At 41.8% G+C, this 18427-nt stretch overlaps 1 protein-coding gene across 1 annotated transcript in view; it reads right to left on the reverse strand.

The window, feature by feature from the left end:
• LOC139466998 (CCR4-NOT transcription complex subunit 11-like) overlaps window positions 1-18427 on the reverse strand; it is a 77967-nt gene that overhangs the window by 25807 nt on the left and 33733 nt on the right. The window contains exons 6-8 of the mRNA XM_071248703.1: window positions 13844-13959; window positions 9612-9765; window positions 6110-6316 (exon numbers count right to left, since the gene is read on the reverse strand). Of these exons, the coding sequence (XP_071104804.1) occupies window positions 6110-6316; window positions 9612-9765; window positions 13844-13959 (477 nt within the window). The remainder of the gene's footprint in view (window positions 1-6109; window positions 6317-9611; window positions 9766-13843; window positions 13960-18427) is intronic.

Here is an 18427-nt window from a genome sequence, read left to right on the forward strand (position 1 = left end):
GAATGCTTTCCTGCGATACAAACGTATTATGACAGAACAACACTCCTGGCGTCGGGATGAATTGGACGAATATCAGTGCATCATTATGGGCCTAAGTAATGAAACCAGTGATTTGGCTTGGTACACCTACCACAAGATGTTTTCGGCGAAAGCAGCAGCAAGTATTCAACAATTCAATGAACCTTTGGATTGGGGAACACTAGACGGAGAAATCTACCGCAAGGTGTTTACAGCCAGGAAAGCCAAACAATGCAACTTGTGTACAGGCATTGATCACCAGGCTGAATTTTGCCCATTGAACACTGATTCTCGTCAGAATGGTATCTCATCCCAGGCCTCCCGCAGTGCAGGTAGACATTATGTAAATTCCCAAACTCATGACATCAAAGGCCGTCTGATTGTACACCACCAAGGACAGAAGCTTTGCAACAACTATCAAGATGACTCTTGTACTTTTCCCCAATGTCGATACCTACATGTTTGTGCAACATGCAAAAAGAACCATCCTCGCAGCAAGTGCAAGCAGGAACAGGGACAGGAATATACCACAAGAGACACTAAAGACACTTGACGCACCAAACGCGATCAGTGACTAGACCAGTGTGCACAGTTCCATCGCCTGTATGTATCCATACTCTTGAACTCTATTTGCAAAACCATCCAGATCATTCCATGGTGCGTCAACTACTCAATGGACTATCCAATGGTTTTCTTACAGGCATTGATAATCCTCCTATCACTAGCAAGATTTGTCGCAACCTGAGATCAACTCAAGCCCCGAATATTGATGCAGTGACAGAATTAATCCAGAGCGAATTGGCCAAAGGCTACTTGATATGTCCATTCAAAATCAGTCCCTTCCAAGTACACAGAGTCAATCCTGTCGGCATGGTGGAAGGCAAATATTCAAAAAAGAAGCGTCTAATTGTTGACATGTCAGCCCCACATGAGGATAATCACCATCCCAGCTTAAATTCACTGATTGACAAGGAGAAGTTCTCATTAACGTACGTCAAAGTTGACGATGCCATTCAAATTATCAAACAACTGGGATGTGGTACCTTCATGTGTAGGACAGACATTACCGATGCCTTCAAACTCATTCCTATTCACCCTTCACAGTGGCATCTCCATGGCATTAGGTGGCAAGGTCAACTATACTACTATACTCGGCTTGTGTTTGGATGTAGATCGAGTCCAAAGCTATTTGATACACTGTCAGTCGCCATATGTTGGATAGCTGAGAATTGCTTCGATATTCATCACATCCTTCATCTCCTAGATGATTTCATCTGTTTTGATTCATCCTTGCAGGAAGGTTCACGATCTATGGAATCTCTACTGCAAATGTTTCAGGAGTTGTGCATACCATTGGCATCTCACAAAACTGTTGGACCTACCACATGCATAGAGTATTTTGGAATCACCTTAGATTCAGTGAAATTAGAAGCTAGTCTGCCAGCCGAGATAATAGCCAGGATTAGGCAGATTATTGACAACTTGTTACGCCAAACAACAGTTACCAAAAGACAGATGTTGGTGGTGTTAGGGCATATGAACTTTGCCATGCAAGTTATTAGACCAGGACGATCATTCATCAGCTATTTGCTGCAGCTTGCCCATTCAGTTCACAAATTGACAGACACAGTTACTATCAATCAACAATGTAGATTGGACTTCCGTATGTGGAAAACATTTCTGACTAGTTTGAATGGTGTATCTATGTTCATCATGGAGACAGTGGATGCACCTACCTTAACTCTCTACACTGATGCAGCAGCCTCATTAGGATACGGTGGATATTTCCAAAGGAAGTGTTTCTCTGCTCACTGGCCTACAGACCTATTTGACCAAGTTGGCGATGACATCTCAATTGCCTTGATGGAACTTTATCCAATTGTCGTAGCAGCAGTTTTGTGGGGTCACAATTGGAAGAGACAGTGCATACGGTTTTATTGTGACAATACAGCCACTGTGGATATCATTAATAAGGGCCGGTCTAAATCTCCTACCATCATGCGCCTTGTGTGGAGATTAACACTTCAAGCAGTGAATAATAACTTTGTATGTTCAGCTAGACATGTCCCTGGTAAAAGATCAATTGTATTACTCATGCATTGTCTCGGTTACAGATTGCAAAGTTTCGGAAGTTAGCAACAGAAGCATACCCACTCCCAACTCCATGTCCTCCAACATCGCAGCTGATGTACCCATGACCCCGACAAGAAGGCGGACAGAGCAAGATCTGACACAACTGTGGTCAAGTGCTGTGTCGAATCAAACAGCACAAGTGTACAGGTCAGGGTATACCGCCTTTATGCACTTCATGGCTTTATGTGGTATTCTAGTCACGCCTGGGAAACTCCCCCAACTGTCAGAACAGACACTTCTATTGTTTGTTACCTATTGCTATCATACACTCCAGTTGAGATACTCCACTATTAAGTCCTACTTGTGTGGTGTTAGATTCTATTATCTCAAGGCAGGAATAGACAACCCATGGACTACAGGCAACTTACAACGTCTACAGACAATCACCTCTGCTATCAAGAAGGATCAGTGTCCTACAAACAGGATACGGTTACCCATCACAGCCCAAGTGTTAAGTGATATATGTCATGTGATGCAAATAGGAGTGTTACCATATCACACTGTGGTGTTAATGAAAGCAGTGTGTTGTTTAGCTTTCTTCGCCTTTCTTAGATGCAGAGAGTTTACCTGTGATAATTTCAACCCCAACATGCATCTGTGTCTTAATTCTGTCAAGTTTTCCAGCCACCTGTCATACTTCCAACTGCATCTGAAATCATCCAAAACTGATCCTTTTCAACAAGGAATCACTCTCATACTTCATCAAGTTGGCAATGCTATTTGTCCAGTAGCCAGCATGACCGAATACATCTACTGGCGCTCAGCAGCAACACATGACTCCAATGCTCCTCTTTTTGTGTCTCCCTGTGGCAGAGCATTATCCCGCACATATTTTATTCAAACTCTAAGAATGCTACTGACTAGAGCGGGTTATAACCAAGACTCTTACAATGGACACTCAGTCCGAATTGCTGCGGCTACTTCGGTAGCCAAAGTGAATATTGAGGATCATATGATCCAGACTCTAGGACGCTGGACATCTCCGTGCTATACCCGTTACATCAGAACGTCTCGGGATTCAATTGCTCAAGCACAAAACCTCATGGCCACTTGTAACCCGCAACCAACACAGTGATCTCATAGCCTATTACCACTAGTATTATAGTACCGTTTATACTTACTAAGTATACATGTATGTATTTTTCATGAATTTTTTGCCTTCATCTTATTCTACTATTTGTGTAGTATCTAGTCATTTATATTTTCATGTCATGGTAGGGCCATAGGTCATTTTTGATACACAACTGTACATACACTTACCATTTATATTACTTATGGGGGATTCTCAGTTTGCTCGTATTCTCCCCAACTGATCATTTTGGGCTAGCATCCACACAAGTGGATCTTCTTCCCCCCTTCCATAAGTAATTCAAACCACCATTTTGCAAATTGCAACTTATCCTCTAGCAACCAGTGAAGAGTCCCTACCATCAGGGCAAGCTCGAGGTCTGGGAACCATGCTTGTAGCTTCACTGGACTACCTGGTCGCAGGTAGGCTGACCAGACTTGTGGTCGCAGGTGGGCTGGCAGCCATTCTAACCGGTGCATTTATACTCGGCCGCGAGTATATGCACATAATTTTTTACCCAGTCAGGCTGTCATAGTCAATGTCATATGATTATAGACAAGGAAGATAAGAAATTAAATATAAAGGGTAGCCACTTTAAAAGACAGAAATTCATTTAGTTAAATTTGCTCATGATTGTCTTTTCGTGATAAATAGTGCCAAAATACTCTTAATTATTTACTTTCATGTCATTACTAATCTCACATAAGGTCAAACATTGTATAACGTTTAACAGATATGATTATAACACGTTGTATCCAAACATATCCAAACATATCCAAACAAATCCATGCAAATCAAAGCGTGGAAATATGACCTTGACAAATTTTGGAATGGTCATATTTCCAATTGGAATGGTGGTATTTCCAAGTTCTGGATTGTTTGGAATGGATGACATTTTGTCCAGTGCGAGTGCCCCTCTTGTATGACATGATGTGGCACTGGGCGCCCCTCTTGTATGACATGATGTTGCACTGAGCGCCCCTCTTGTATGACATGATGTGGCACTAAGCACTTCTCTTGTATGACATGATGTGGCACTGAGCGCCCCTCTTGTATGACATGATGTGGCACTGAGCGCTTCTCTTGTATGACATGATGTGGCACTGAGCGCCCCTCTTGTATGACATGATGTGGCACTGAGCGCCCTCTTGTATGACATGATGTGGCACTGAGCGCTTCTCTTGTATGACATGATGTGGCACCGAGCGCTTCTCTTGCATGAAAGGAGGTGGCACCGAACGCTTCTCTTGTATGACATGATGTGACACTGAGCGCCCCTCTTGTATGACATGATGTGGCACTGAGCGCTTTTCTGGTATGAAAGGATGTGGCACCAAGCGTTTCTCTTGTATGACAGAATGCATCTTCCTGAGGCAAGAGAGTTAACTGACTTTAAAAGTCCAGTTTCCACCCTTGCCGAGTTTGGCTGGAATTCCTGGGCTCGATCGTAGCATCACCAGTGGCTATTACGAGTTATGTCCTTTCTAAGCCTCTCCTATTGACCTATCAGATTCCACCTCTGGTATCACTTGCATTTGCTTCAAACAAAACGGTGGCGCCCAGTCAAGACGATCTGATCGATAATCAAGATCTGTATTGTGATAAAACGAGTCTTACATTTCGAAGTACATCAAATCATGTGAGCACCTTGATTAAAAACATGAAAAGATTTGGAAAATATCTATTGACAACGACTTAGTTGTGCACATGTTTTGCAAATCCTGCAGTCGACTGAAATCTGCACGACACTTTACGAACTGGATTTCGATTTCGGTGCATGAGTTTGATTGGACTATGCATAGACTCGTTAGTTCAGCCAAAATGTAACTCCATACCAGCCTAGTTCGGCAAGGGTGGAAACTGGACTTTTATAGTCAGTTAACTCACTTTCCTCAGGAAGATGGACAGAATGTGGCACAGAGCGCCTCACAGGCTGAGAGTGGTGCAGGAACTCAAGCCAAATCAGCACAACTTGCATGTGAAGACACACAATAACAAGATAGATATGTTTGTAAAATACTTCAAATACATTATCATGTACTTAAATATGAGTGTACAGAAAGCCACCTGCTAAACCTTGAATCCATTTGAGAACAAAGCCTGTCTGAAAACGCTCCAAGTCAAAATGGATAGAAAACAAACATGTTTCAACTGACCGTGAACAAATACTTGCATGTGAAAAAAGAATTCAATAACATCCCAACAAGTGACTAAACAACCCAATTGTCAATTGAGAATGGGTTAAATACCCAACACTATTGCAAAGGTGTAACAAAGTTCAGAGCACAAATGGTTCAAGAACAGACATATCAAGGTATGATACTTCCAGTCATATTTCGCAAGAAATAGAAGAGAATGCAACAAGTAATGCAGGGTGAGTTAAAAAAAGAAATGTACAATAATTGTCTATAAAATGTGGAGTTGTGGTTTCAATAATATCGAAAGTATGTGTAGCAATACTAATTGGTCAGAAAAAACCCAAAAGAAATAGACTGAACGAGCGTGTTTGAGTGTTCATTTCCAAATGGAACTTTGTATGTCTCAATCTACAATGCAAACCCAGTATGTTTACCTCCTAACAGACCCCAACAAATTTTTAACTCTTGAAATAGCACAATTTGTAAGTATAGAATGAAAACAAGTCATCTCTGAATAAGGGTTTAATAATTCTTATTTCAAAATCAATGTATTTTTGTTACAATTTTTGTCCAAACAATAGTTATTCTTTCATCCTGCAAACAGGGTTTAACCAGATGGAATAATAATGGACAGCACCCACTTGAATATCCACCTCCCACTTGTGTCAGGGATTAAAAACAGCTCTAAATTGCAAGCTGTAAGCAATACTAATAGGCAAGGGACTGACTGTAAAGTGTGTATGGTGCTAACCTTTCCTGGTGTGAGTCCAATATGATACACCAGCTTGGAGTCTCTGTCCAGCTCCACTAAGATTTGTTGTTGCTGAGCAGGTGTCAGAGAACCTTTGAAGGCTTTTGCCATGAGTCTGCGAACTTCTGCCCCGGCTGAGCTGCTGACGCACATACTGGTGTCCCAGGATACCTTGTACTCATACTCCACAGGGTTCATCCACACCAACTACAACACAAGCCCATCTGTACAGTTAGTCAATGGGTTCATCCACACCCACTACAACACAAGCCGGTCTGCACAGATAGTCAACATCCACACCCACTACAACACAAGCCGGTCTGCACAGTTAGTCAATAGGTTCATACACACAAACAAAACAAGCATGTCTGCACAGTTAGTCAATAGGTTCATACACACCAACTACAACACAAGCCGGTCTGTACAGTTACTCAATAGGTTCATACACACCAACAAAACAAGCATGTCTGCACAGTTAGTCAGTAGGTTCATACACACCAACTACAACACAAGCCAGTCTGCACAGTTAGTCAATAGGTTCATACACACCAACTACAACACAAGCCAGTCTGCACAGTTAGTCAACATCCACACCAACTACAACACAAGCCAGTCTGCAGAGGTAGTCAACATCCACACCAACTACAACACAAGCCTGGCTACACAGTTTGTCAACATCAACACCAACTACAACACAAGCCGGTCTGCACAGTTAGTCAATAGGTTCATACACACCAACTACAACACAAGCCGGTCTGCAGAGGTAGTCAACATCCACACCAACTACAACACAAGCCAGTCTGCACAGTTAGTCAATTGGTTCATCCACACCAACTACAACACAAGTCGGTATGCACAGTTAGTCAATAGGTTCATACACACCAACTACAACACAAGCCGGTCTGCACAGTTAGTCAATAGGTTCATCCACACCAACTACAACACAAGCCGGTCTGCACAGTTAGTCAGTAGGTTCATCCATACCAACTACAACACAAGCCGGTCTGCACAGTTAGTCAATAGGTTCATCCATACCAACTACAACACAAGCCGGTCTGCACTGTTAGTCAATAGGTTCATCCACACCAACTACAACACAAGCCAGTCTGCACAGTTAGTCAATAGGTTCATACACACCAACTACAACACAAGCCAGTCTGCACAGTTAGTCAATAGGTTCATCCATACCAACTACAACACAAGCCGGTCTGCACTGTTAGTCAATAGGTTCATCCACACCAACTACCACACAAGCCAGTCTGCACAGTTAGTCAATAGGTTCATACACACCAACTACAACACAAGCCAGTCTGCACAGTTAGTCAATAGGTTCATACACACCAACTACAACACAAGCCAGTCTGCACAGTTAGTCAATAGGTTCATACACACCAACTACAACACAAGCCAGTCTGCACAGTTAGTCAATAGGTTCATACACACCAACTACAACACAAGCCAGTCTGCACAGTTAGTCAACATCCACACCAACTACAACACAAGCCGGTCTGCACTGTTAGTCAATAGGTTCATCCACACCAACTACAACACAAGCCAGTCTGCACAGTTAGTCAATAGGTTCATACACACCAACTACAACACAAGCCAGTCTGCACAGTTAGTCAACATCCACACCAACTACAACACAAGCCAGTCTGCACAGTTAGTCAATAGGTTCATCCATACCAACTACAACACAAGTTGGTCTGCACAGTTAGTCATTAGGTTCATACACACCAACTACAACACAAGCCGGTCTGCAGAGGTAGTCAACATCCACACCAACTACAACACAAGCCAGTCTGCACAGTTAGTCAATTGGTTCATCCACACCAACTACAACACAAGTCGGTATGCACAGTTAGTCAATAGGTTCATACACACCAACTACAACACAAGCCGGTCTGCACAGTTAGTCAATAGGTTCATCCACACCAACTACAACACAAGCCGGTCTGCACAGTTAGTCAGTAGGTTCATCCATACCAACTACAACACAAGCCGGTCTGCACAGTTAGTCAATAGGTTCATCCATACCAACTACAACACAAGCCGGTCTGCACTGTTAGTCAATAGGTTCATCCACACCAACTACAACACAAGCCAGTCTGCACAGTTAGTCAATAGGTTCATACACACCAACTACAACACAAGCCAGTCTGCACAGTTAGTCAATAGGTTCATCCATACCAACTACAACACAAGCCGGTCTGCACTGTTAGTCAATAGGTTCATCCACACCAACTACCACACAAGCCAGTCTGCACAGTTAGTCAATAGGTTCATACACACCAACTACAACACAAGCCAGTCTGCACAGTTAGTCAATAGGTTCATACACACCAACTACAACACAAGCCAGTCTGCACAGTTAGTCAATAGGTTCATACACACCAACTACAACACAAGCCAGTCTGCACAGTTAGTCAATAGGTTCATACACACCAACTACAACACAAGCCAGTCTGCACAGTTAGTCAACATCCACACCAACTACAACACAAGCCGGTCTGCACTGTTAGTCAATAGGTTCATCCACACCAACTACAACACAAGCCAGTCTGCACAGTTAGTCAATAGGTTCATACACACCAACTACAACACAAGCCAGTCTGCACAGTTAGTCAACATCCACACCAACTACAACACAAGCCAGTCTGCACAGTTAGTCAATAGGTTCATCCATACCAACTACAACACAAGTTGGTCTGCACAGTTAGTCATTAGGTTCATACACACCAACTACAACACAAGCCAGTCTGCACAGTTAGTCAACATCCACACCAACTACAACACAAGTCGGTCTGCACAGTTAGTCATTAGGTTCATCCACACCAACTACAACACAAGCCAGTCTGCACAGTTAGTCAATAGGTTCATCCATACCAACTACAACACAAGCCGGTCTACACAGTTAGTCAATAGGTTCATACACACCAACTACAACACAAGCCGGTCTGCACAGTTAGTCAATAGGTTCATCCACACCAACTACAACACAAGCCAGTCTGCACAGTTAGTCAATAGGTTCATCCACACAAACTACAACACAAGCCGGTCTGCACAGTTAGTCAATAGGTTCATACACATACACACCAACTACAACACAAGCCGGTCTGCACAGTTAGTCAACATCCACACCAACTACAACACAAGCCGGTCTGCACAGTTAGTCAATAGGTTCATCCACACAAACTACAACACAAGCCGGTCTGCACAGTTAGTCAATAGGTTCATACACATACACACCAACTACAACACAAGCCAGTCTGCACAGTTAGTCAACATCCACACCAACTACAACACAAGTCGGTCCAACGAAGGAGTTCAAATTTCAGCAAACTCAATAAGCAGGAATCTTTGATAATCGTGTAATGACGTATTGTAAAAGTGAAAAGGTCAATCAAGCCCAAATTCAAACCTATCCAGTTGATTCAGAGGAGAAAATGTTGACAGAAACTGTTGCCAAAGGCTCTGACATATGTTTTGTTGATATCCTCACCTCATCTTCTGTAATATGAAGTGGTGGTGCTAGTCTCACAAATTCTGGTGTCATACAGTTGTCTACAGACGGACGGTTTCCTGTGAGAAGGGCTTCTATAGTCTGTCTCTGTACATCTGGGTTGATCACTCCTGGTTTGCCAAACTGGTCAAAACTGTAACAAAAGCAACACTAAATATATGAAGCATAACCTCCAAATGGTATTTAAAGAAAGCAGCTCTGATAATACGTTTCCTAAGATGTTTTGCTGAGAGAACAAACACACCATCTGTACTTTATCCTGCAATAACGTACATTTTTTGTGCTATGTCATAATAGCCTGACTTCATGATGCAGGGTATCAAAATATGATACAGCCCTAAGACCATTTACCACCCCAACCCTGTCCCAGAGATGCTTTTGGTCGGAGGTCTGGTACCAGACTGCTTCTGAATGAATTTTCAACCCCTGAGTCAAAGTACTTCCTTGAGATGCTTACAATCAGCATTCTTAAAATCAAGCAAAAGTAATCATTGTGTATAATTCTAAGAATACTACCTCTATTACATCATTGCCATAAATTCCCATTTTGGCAAAAATCACTCTATAATCACTCTTCACTGCCAATTATCCCATAGTTTTGAGGTAAACCTATCACTTGACAAACTGCATCTGCGCATGCGCAAGGCGTTAAAACATCACTTCTTTCCAATTTCCAATAACCTTTATCGACTAGTTGTAAGATATATTGGGGAGGTGGGAGGGACTATTACCTGATGTAATAGAGGAAGTATTCTTTGAATTATACGCAATAATAACTATTGTTTTATAATTCCTGCGAATACCCTACTTCTATTACATCAGAGCCAGTATTTACCAGAGGGACAGGTGGGATCCTGTCATCTAGTACTCCCGGATAATTGGCAGCAGTGAAGTAAGGGAAACATGGGGAATGAACCAATGCCATACTTCCTGATTTCACTCTTGGCAAACGTGCAGAAGACTTGGCACTTGTGGTGTCCTTTCCTTTTCTCTCATAATTGTTACCTGTTTTTGGAGATATATGACCTCATTTTGGATGTATCTCTCCGGTTCTCATGACCTTCAAGACGTCACTTCCGGTTCTGAGAACATCTATGATGACACTTAGGTTCAATCTCTTGTGACATCATTTGGGTCATTTATGACATCACTTCCGGTTGGTGATAAAACATACTCAATTCTGGTTCTGAAGTCTTCCACGGCGACACCTCCGGTCGTTATACATGTTACGCCTGACGAAGGCTTGCAGGAGTTAAAGAGCCGTTTTCTTTTCTTCCTGTGGTTCTGAGTAGCTGAAATAAAGTATCTCAGAGCTCTGATAGTCTATGTGGATGATCCACTATTTTACTCAAGGATGGGATAGAATATTGTCTATGTCCTAGAGGCCCAAACGCTGATGCCTGGTTTTTGGCGATAAATTCTGGTAGTGATCTGAAGGATATTGGGCTCCATTCTTGTGAATGCGTAATAGATGAGATATCAAAAGTGGAAAGCTCAGACACTCTAGCAGCTGTAGCAAACGCTAAGAGGAAGGCAGTCTTTTCAGAAACTGTTAAAAGGGTAGCCTCTGCCATTGGTTCATATGGAGCTTCCATCAGCACTGACAGTACAATGGAAAAATTCCATTTTGGGTAAATGCGTGGGTTTTTTATGTCTTCCAGGGAAAACGATTTCATGAGTCGATTTAAACTGGGTGAGATCCTATGGATATACCATCATGTTGTAGAACTGAGGCTAATGCTATTCTATAGCCTTTAATTGTACCATGTCTGAACCCTTTCTCATTTCTCAGGTGAACTAGAAAGTCAGCCACCATAGGTACCGTATTTTCTTGAGTATAGTGCGCACCCATGTATAATGTGCACCCCCCTCTAGCGGGTTCAATATTTTGGAAAAAAAGAAATTTGAATATTATGCGCAGAAAAAATTTACACCGTACCCATTCAGCGAAGTCCGGCAAACGAACGGGTGCTGAGAAACTTCGTCAGTACAAATTCGAAATTTGAGATAAAAAATCACCAGACATGTTTATTTACCGTTTAAATAGTATTGATTGTTCTGCTAGGCATTGTTTTATATCTAGGGATTAAGGAATTTTGAATAAAATTAATAAAGTAAGTTACAAACATAAGTCCAGAAATACAAAGAACACTTTTTATAGACAGACAGTGTAATTACATAATTATTTTGCGCACTTCAGTATGGATTTGTTGACATGGTATTTCCGGTGTTTCGTGCTCACGGTAATGTCTTTCCATGGGGGAAAAAAACATTCAAACTCATAATTCGTGTATAATGCGCAACCCCTTCTAGACAGCTGTGTTTTTTCGAAAAAAAGTGCGCACTATACTCAAGAAAATACGGTATTGTTATATTTTGTGAAGGTGGAGATTTGTCAGGTTGCCATAAAATATGTCCGATTTCGGTTGGCAGAGAAGATTGTGATGTTCTGGTAGTTTGAGAGGCTCTTCTATGAGAAGTGGAATCAGTCTTGAAAACCACGCTCCGTTGGGCCGTTGGGCTATCAGAATTATGACGCAATCTGTGTCCTTGATCTTCCTTATTACTCTGTCCAGGAGAGACCAAGAAAGGAAAGCGTAGGTGAACATTCCTTGCCACCCATGGATAGGGCGTCGACAGGAAGGGCTAATGGATCTGGGACAGGGCTGACGTAAACGGGAAGTTGATGGTTTAGGCATGTGGTGAACAAATCCCAGTGAGGGGTATCCCACGTCGAGGTTATCCACTTGAAAACCTTGGGATGGAGAGTCCATTCCGTGGGTACAATCTGGTTTTACCGGGATAGGCAGTCTGCAAGTATGTTGACTTTTCCCAGTATGTACCGTGCTTCTATCCTGCAACTCACTGAGTCTGCCAAGGCAAATAAAAGCGTAACCTCTCTTGACAAAAAGGGCAGATCTTGGGCTCCCTTGATGTTGTATATACCCTACCACCGTGGTGTTGTCTGTAGCTATCAGTACCCATGAGTGGTGTAGTAGATCGGACCATGCTTTGATTGCTTTATGCTGTATGCCTGCTCCTTAGTTTGGGGTTGAGTAACGTGATTTTTCCTTTAAAGAAAAACATGGTTCTCTTTATACATCACCCCTTTAGTGACCGTATGTTTCTCTGAGGAAGTCAGTTTACCTGACAGACAACACTTTTCCACATTTGTTTTAGATTTAGTTTTGGTTTTGGGTTTTGGTCTTCCTCTTGGATTTAGACTTAGGACAATTTAGGGCTTTATAGAGCTTGTCAAATTTTTCCTTCGACAAGTCCTTGCAATACGTGCATCTTGATCTTGGAGTGCACATGCTCTTTCTACAAGTACTACATCTATGGTGAGGGTCTCCGATCGCTTGATCAATTCCACACCCTGAGCAGACTCCCGATGATGGTAGTGGGGAGGCATCCATACCCCACAATACGTAAACTAAATCTACCTACTTGCGTCAACGATCTTGCTTCTTATACCACCGTTCCAAGCAAGCTTGACTGTCGTAGGTTGTCTACTGCAAAACTTGACGATCGTAGGTTGACTGTTTTAATCTTTAAGATCTTGTACAAGCTATGAATTATTATCCAATATGTGTTTGGATTGACGAGTAAAACTTTTTGCTTGTTGATTCAACACACACGGGAAAGAAGTGATGTTTTCCCGCCTTACGCATGCGCAGATGCAGTTTGACAAGGGATAGGGTTTACCTCAAAACTATTGGATAATTGGCAGTGAAGAGGACATCTGTTGAAAACTCTAAAGATTTTATAGAGTGATTATTGCCAAAATGGGAATTTATGACTTTGATGTAATAGAGGTAGGGTATTCACAGGAATTATAATGTTATCGTATCGATGTCAACTATTTTAATGTTACTAATGTTATATTTGGGATAACACTTTCTTAGTAAAGTACAGATTCAAGTACTTTTTTGGGTTGAGTCCCGTGCGGGATTCAAACCCACACCTGCCAGGGTGCCTCACAGGTGTGGGTTCGAATCCCGCACGGGACTCAACCCAAAAAAGTACTAGAATCTCTACTTTACTAAGAAAGTGTTATCCCAAATATAACATTAGTTACATTTCACCACTTTCTAAATGGCATTGTGTATTCATATTTTAATGTTTTAAGTTTTTCATCAATCTATTGCCACTGGGCCAAGGACAACTGCAATGCATCAACAATTTGATGAATTGTTAGACTTCTAATTTACCTTGTTGGTTTGGTATCAGGATCTGGCACCACACAGGGCATGGCTGCCTTGCTAGTATAGGGCATCTCGGACTGGCGTTCTGCTAAAGCTAGTTGTAGGCCACTCACGTCAAATGACTGGAATATTGATGCATAATGAAGGATAAGACATGTACAACAACTATAGTCAATATGTACTACATGTACAATATGACCCTTACTTACTAGGAATTGGGGACATTGGAAGAAACTAGAGGACAAACACATATTGGAAACAATTCAATAAACTCGGCACCTTTGTCTGCTTACATTTCTCAGATGCCACGGCAAACTGATGGCCACATGTGACAGAGATACTACACCCAAAACTGAAAGCTTAAAGTTAGGTGGTTGGGCTAAGTAAATTGAACCAGCCAATCAAGACGTGTTACATTGCAATGGTCAATTCATTTGCGTATTACTAAACCTATCATTAATGAATGCTAACTGAAGACTTTTGAGGTTACGATAAATGATTAAGATACTCCAATAGCTGAAATGTGTTTAATTTTCTGATTTTGACAAAGGAAACCTTTGTGTGTACAATTCCCCTAAACTGAACATTGTACTAGACAGTTACAGTATACATCAACAGGAATGCAAGTGTAGAGACTTGTCTAATTACAGAATATACTTTGATACTGAACATTTCAACACCATATCTACATATAACACATGTGTCTGAGTAGGAAAAGTCAAGTGAGCTTTATCATGGCCAGCTTCCTTGTTGTCAGTGTCTGTAAACATTCCTCCTGAGAGTGAGTGAGTGAGTGAGTGAGTGAGTGAATATGGTTTTACGCCGCTTTTAACAATATTCCACCAATATCACAGCGGGGGACACCAGAAATGCGTTTCACACATTGTACCCATGTCGGGAATCGAAACCACTGGACCAATGAAACTGAAATTTGAGATACCTGTTCCCACAAGCCAATTCTCATATTGGCCCCCACGGAAGCAATGTATTTAAGCCCATTGAATACCATTACTCAGCTATCTTTTTTTCAAAATGTAATGAAATTTGGTGTATGTGTAGATATTAGGGCTGTCACGATTCACTTGTGTATTTGGTGAATCAAACCGTATCCATTCATGAATTGAATTTGTTATACGTGGTCACCATAATAGAATATTTATGAATATGCAATCATGGGCATTAAATAACCTCTACCTACAAATATCCATAAGAACAACAAATTATATGCATAGATTTCTTCAAAGACAACACTCTTATAATACTTAATTTGACAGAATTGTGGTCACTGGTTATTGTCGCATTTGGGCAGATACCTGTACCTGGATAGGTGCAGTATTTAAATGTATAACCAACCATGTCAAATAATTTATGTTGTTATTGTTTCACTGAATAAAACAAATAATACATCAGCTGCTGACTTCATTACACTATATTCATGATATGAATCGTATTCACCTCATAGTGTATTTGTTGCAGCTCCGATTATGCTTCTAGGTTTGTCAGCACCATGCCCGTGCTCGTGGGTTTCACCGAAGTGATTAACGTCTGAGACCTGCATCACTTTGGGCTTTCCTCCCACATTAAGCTGACACGCCGTGATGTAACTGGTATAATGTTAAAAACAGCGTTAAACCCAACTCACTCACTCACTCACCATGGGAGGGCACTTTATACATAGTACTGCAGGATAATTATCCAAATGTAAAAACAGATAGCATCCTGAGCGGGAAAAACAGAAACCACAGACCTTCCTCTTTGATTAACTCATATGAAGTCGAGTAGCAAATGTGAAATCCAGTCACTGAAAACAGGAAAAGTAGGAAGGGTGTCAGCCAAGTTCCAAATCCTTGTTCAAGCAGCTGGAATAAGCAGCAACAGGAAACCCCCTAGTCTGGGATAATTAATACCAGAGAGGTCAGTTCCAAGGTGTAAGAATCAAGATCGTCTGGGGTTAGGAACTAGTTGCACTTCCACCAAAGGACCGAAACTATGAACACCTTGCACATACTCATGAGTCATGTCTCGGAGATAATGACTGGCAAAAACTATATCTGAGCGCTGTAGTGGTTTGTAACAATAACTGAAGAAAGGTGCTTCCTGTTAAAAAGCCCTTTTATTCAGACCATGTGGTCAGCATGGTGGCCATCTTGTTACAGCTCAAGGGAGAGCACTCTCGTTGGCTTAGCTGCTAGATACTGCTTGGGTATGACTACTTAATATAGATTAATGGACTTCTGTTGACATTAACACTTATCATTACATCTCCCTTTCTAAGTTGAAATTAAGATTATATAAACTCTGAATTAAACTGGTAACAATGTAAACAATTAAAAGCCTGGCTAAGCACATCAAGAATAGATAAGTTAAATTTCTTTTCTTTCTTTTTTATCAATGAGTGCTTAAAATTGATCATGTTCAGTTCCTTCCTGATGAGTTAAGTGTCTCTTCTTGTCATTCAGTTTGCACATTTATGATGGCTTGCCATTCTCTTAACTTTAGAACTTAAACTAAACTCAATTAAAGTCTCTGACAAAAACCTAGTGTACTGAATATCAACTTCCGAAACATGAAACTTTAACAGTTCAGAATTCAAACATCACTCGGTTTCGATCAGACGAGATGGCTTGTTGATGACTCGGCCAGATCGTGTTGTAGTACCACTCTGCTGTGCTTCGGGAGTTGTCAAGCAAGTTGTAGTTGTTGTTGTTGTTGTTGTTGTTGCAGGCTGGTTAGTTGTCATGAGGAGTAAGGAGGAGATCACACCGATTTCGTCTCAATCTTCCACCTCCCTCTGTTTGCACAAGGTAGGATCTTGGTGCTACCTTTTGCACGATTTTACCTTTTGTTTTCCAGTCATTACTTGTGTCTTTATACACGCTCACACTGCTACCTGGTTCTAACTGGGGTAGAGGTAGAGGAGATGCTTTCTGGTCGAAGTAGTACTTTTGTTCCTCTTTCGAAACCAGCTTGTGTTTGATGACTTGATCTGGATCAGGTGTACTTGACTGAAGGAGATCTTTCTTCAGTGGGAGATTGGACCTGATTGTCCGATTCATTAACAGCTGTGATGGGGAGAAACTACCAGCTAGAGGTGTGGTACGATAGGCGAGCAGTCCTATATGAGGATCTTCACCACTGTCCATGCACTTTTTAATGATGTTTTTGACAGTCTGGACTGTGCGTTCTGCAAGACCGTTTGACTGGGGGTATTTAGGACTAGAAGTAGAGTGTTTAAAGTCCCATTCAACAGCAAAATCTGCAAATTCTGCACTCGCATAACATGGTCCGTTATCACTGAACAGTTCAACTGGTGAACCATGTCTGGCAAATATGGATCGTAGTGCTTTGATGACAGCTTGGCTGGACTGATTTGGCAAAGCAATGACTTCTGGGAAGTTAGAGTATGCGTCCACAACTACTAGATAGTCTTTTGAGTAGAGTTCAAAAAGATCAGTGGAGACATGCTGCCATGGCTGAGTAGCTACTGCGTGAGGTGATAGTGGTTCAGGTTGATGACGATGACGATAGTTCAAGCCTGTCTCACATCCACTTACCATGACATCTACGTCATGATTCATTCCAGGCCAGAATAGAACTTCTCTAGCTCTCTGCTTGCATTTTTCTTGACCCAGATGTCCTGTATGTATTTTCTGCAACATCAGTTTCCGCATACCTTTGGGCACGACGATGCAGTTGCCTTTGAAGACTACTCCGTCAATACATGAAAGTTCATCTCGATAATTCCAGAAATCATCCAGGTTTCTTGGGCATTGTGAATGTTCATTAAGCCAACCTGTCAAGATGATTGCTTTTAGAGCTGTCATTTCTGGATCTATGTTGCTTTCTGCTCTGATCTGTGCGAATCTGTCGGTTGACACCTGCACTGTTGACAAGATACTGGCAACATACATTTGTACATCTGCTTCAGTTGTACTGGTGGGTGATTGATAACTAGGAAAGTTCCTTGACAGGGTATCTGCTGCATACATCTCTCGACCAGGAGTGTACATTACCTCCATGTCATATTTCTGCATGCAAAGACGGAAACGTTGAAGCATGGAGGACAGTCATTCAGAGCTTTCTTGAAGATGGGAATCAGTGGTTTATGGTGAGTTTCTGCGAAAAACTTTCTCCCATACACATATTGATGGAATCGTTCAGCTACAAAACACATTGCTAGTGCTTCCTTCTCGATCTGTGCGTAGTGAGTCTCTGCAGTGGTCATCGCCCTTGACGCATATGCTACTGGCATCCATGCATCTTCATGTTGTTGCAGCAGTATGGCACCAAGTCCATGTTTTGATGCATCTGTAGACACTTTGATGGGTTTCTTGGTATCATAGAATTGAAGAACCGGTCTTTGTGAGATGAGGTTTCAAAGTTCTTCCCATGATTTGTCCTGTTCATGAGACCAAGACCAATGACTGTCTTTTTCCAACAGCTGCCTAAGTGGTGCTGATTTTGTTGAGAGGTCTTGTCTTGAATGTACCTTCCTAGGTAATTAACCATCCTAAGGAACCGTTGCAGTCCTTCTTTTCTGTGGGTTTCTGAAGATCCACGATGGCTTTCACCTTGTTAGGGTCTGGTTTG

This window comes from Haliotis cracherodii, unplaced genomic scaffold (genome assembly GCF_022045235.1).
Source record: "Haliotis cracherodii isolate W230 unplaced genomic scaffold, xgHalCrac1.p SCAF_19, whole genome shotgun sequence".
NCBI classification, from domain to species: Eukaryota; Metazoa; Mollusca; class Gastropoda; order Lepetellida; family Haliotidae; genus Haliotis; species Haliotis cracherodii.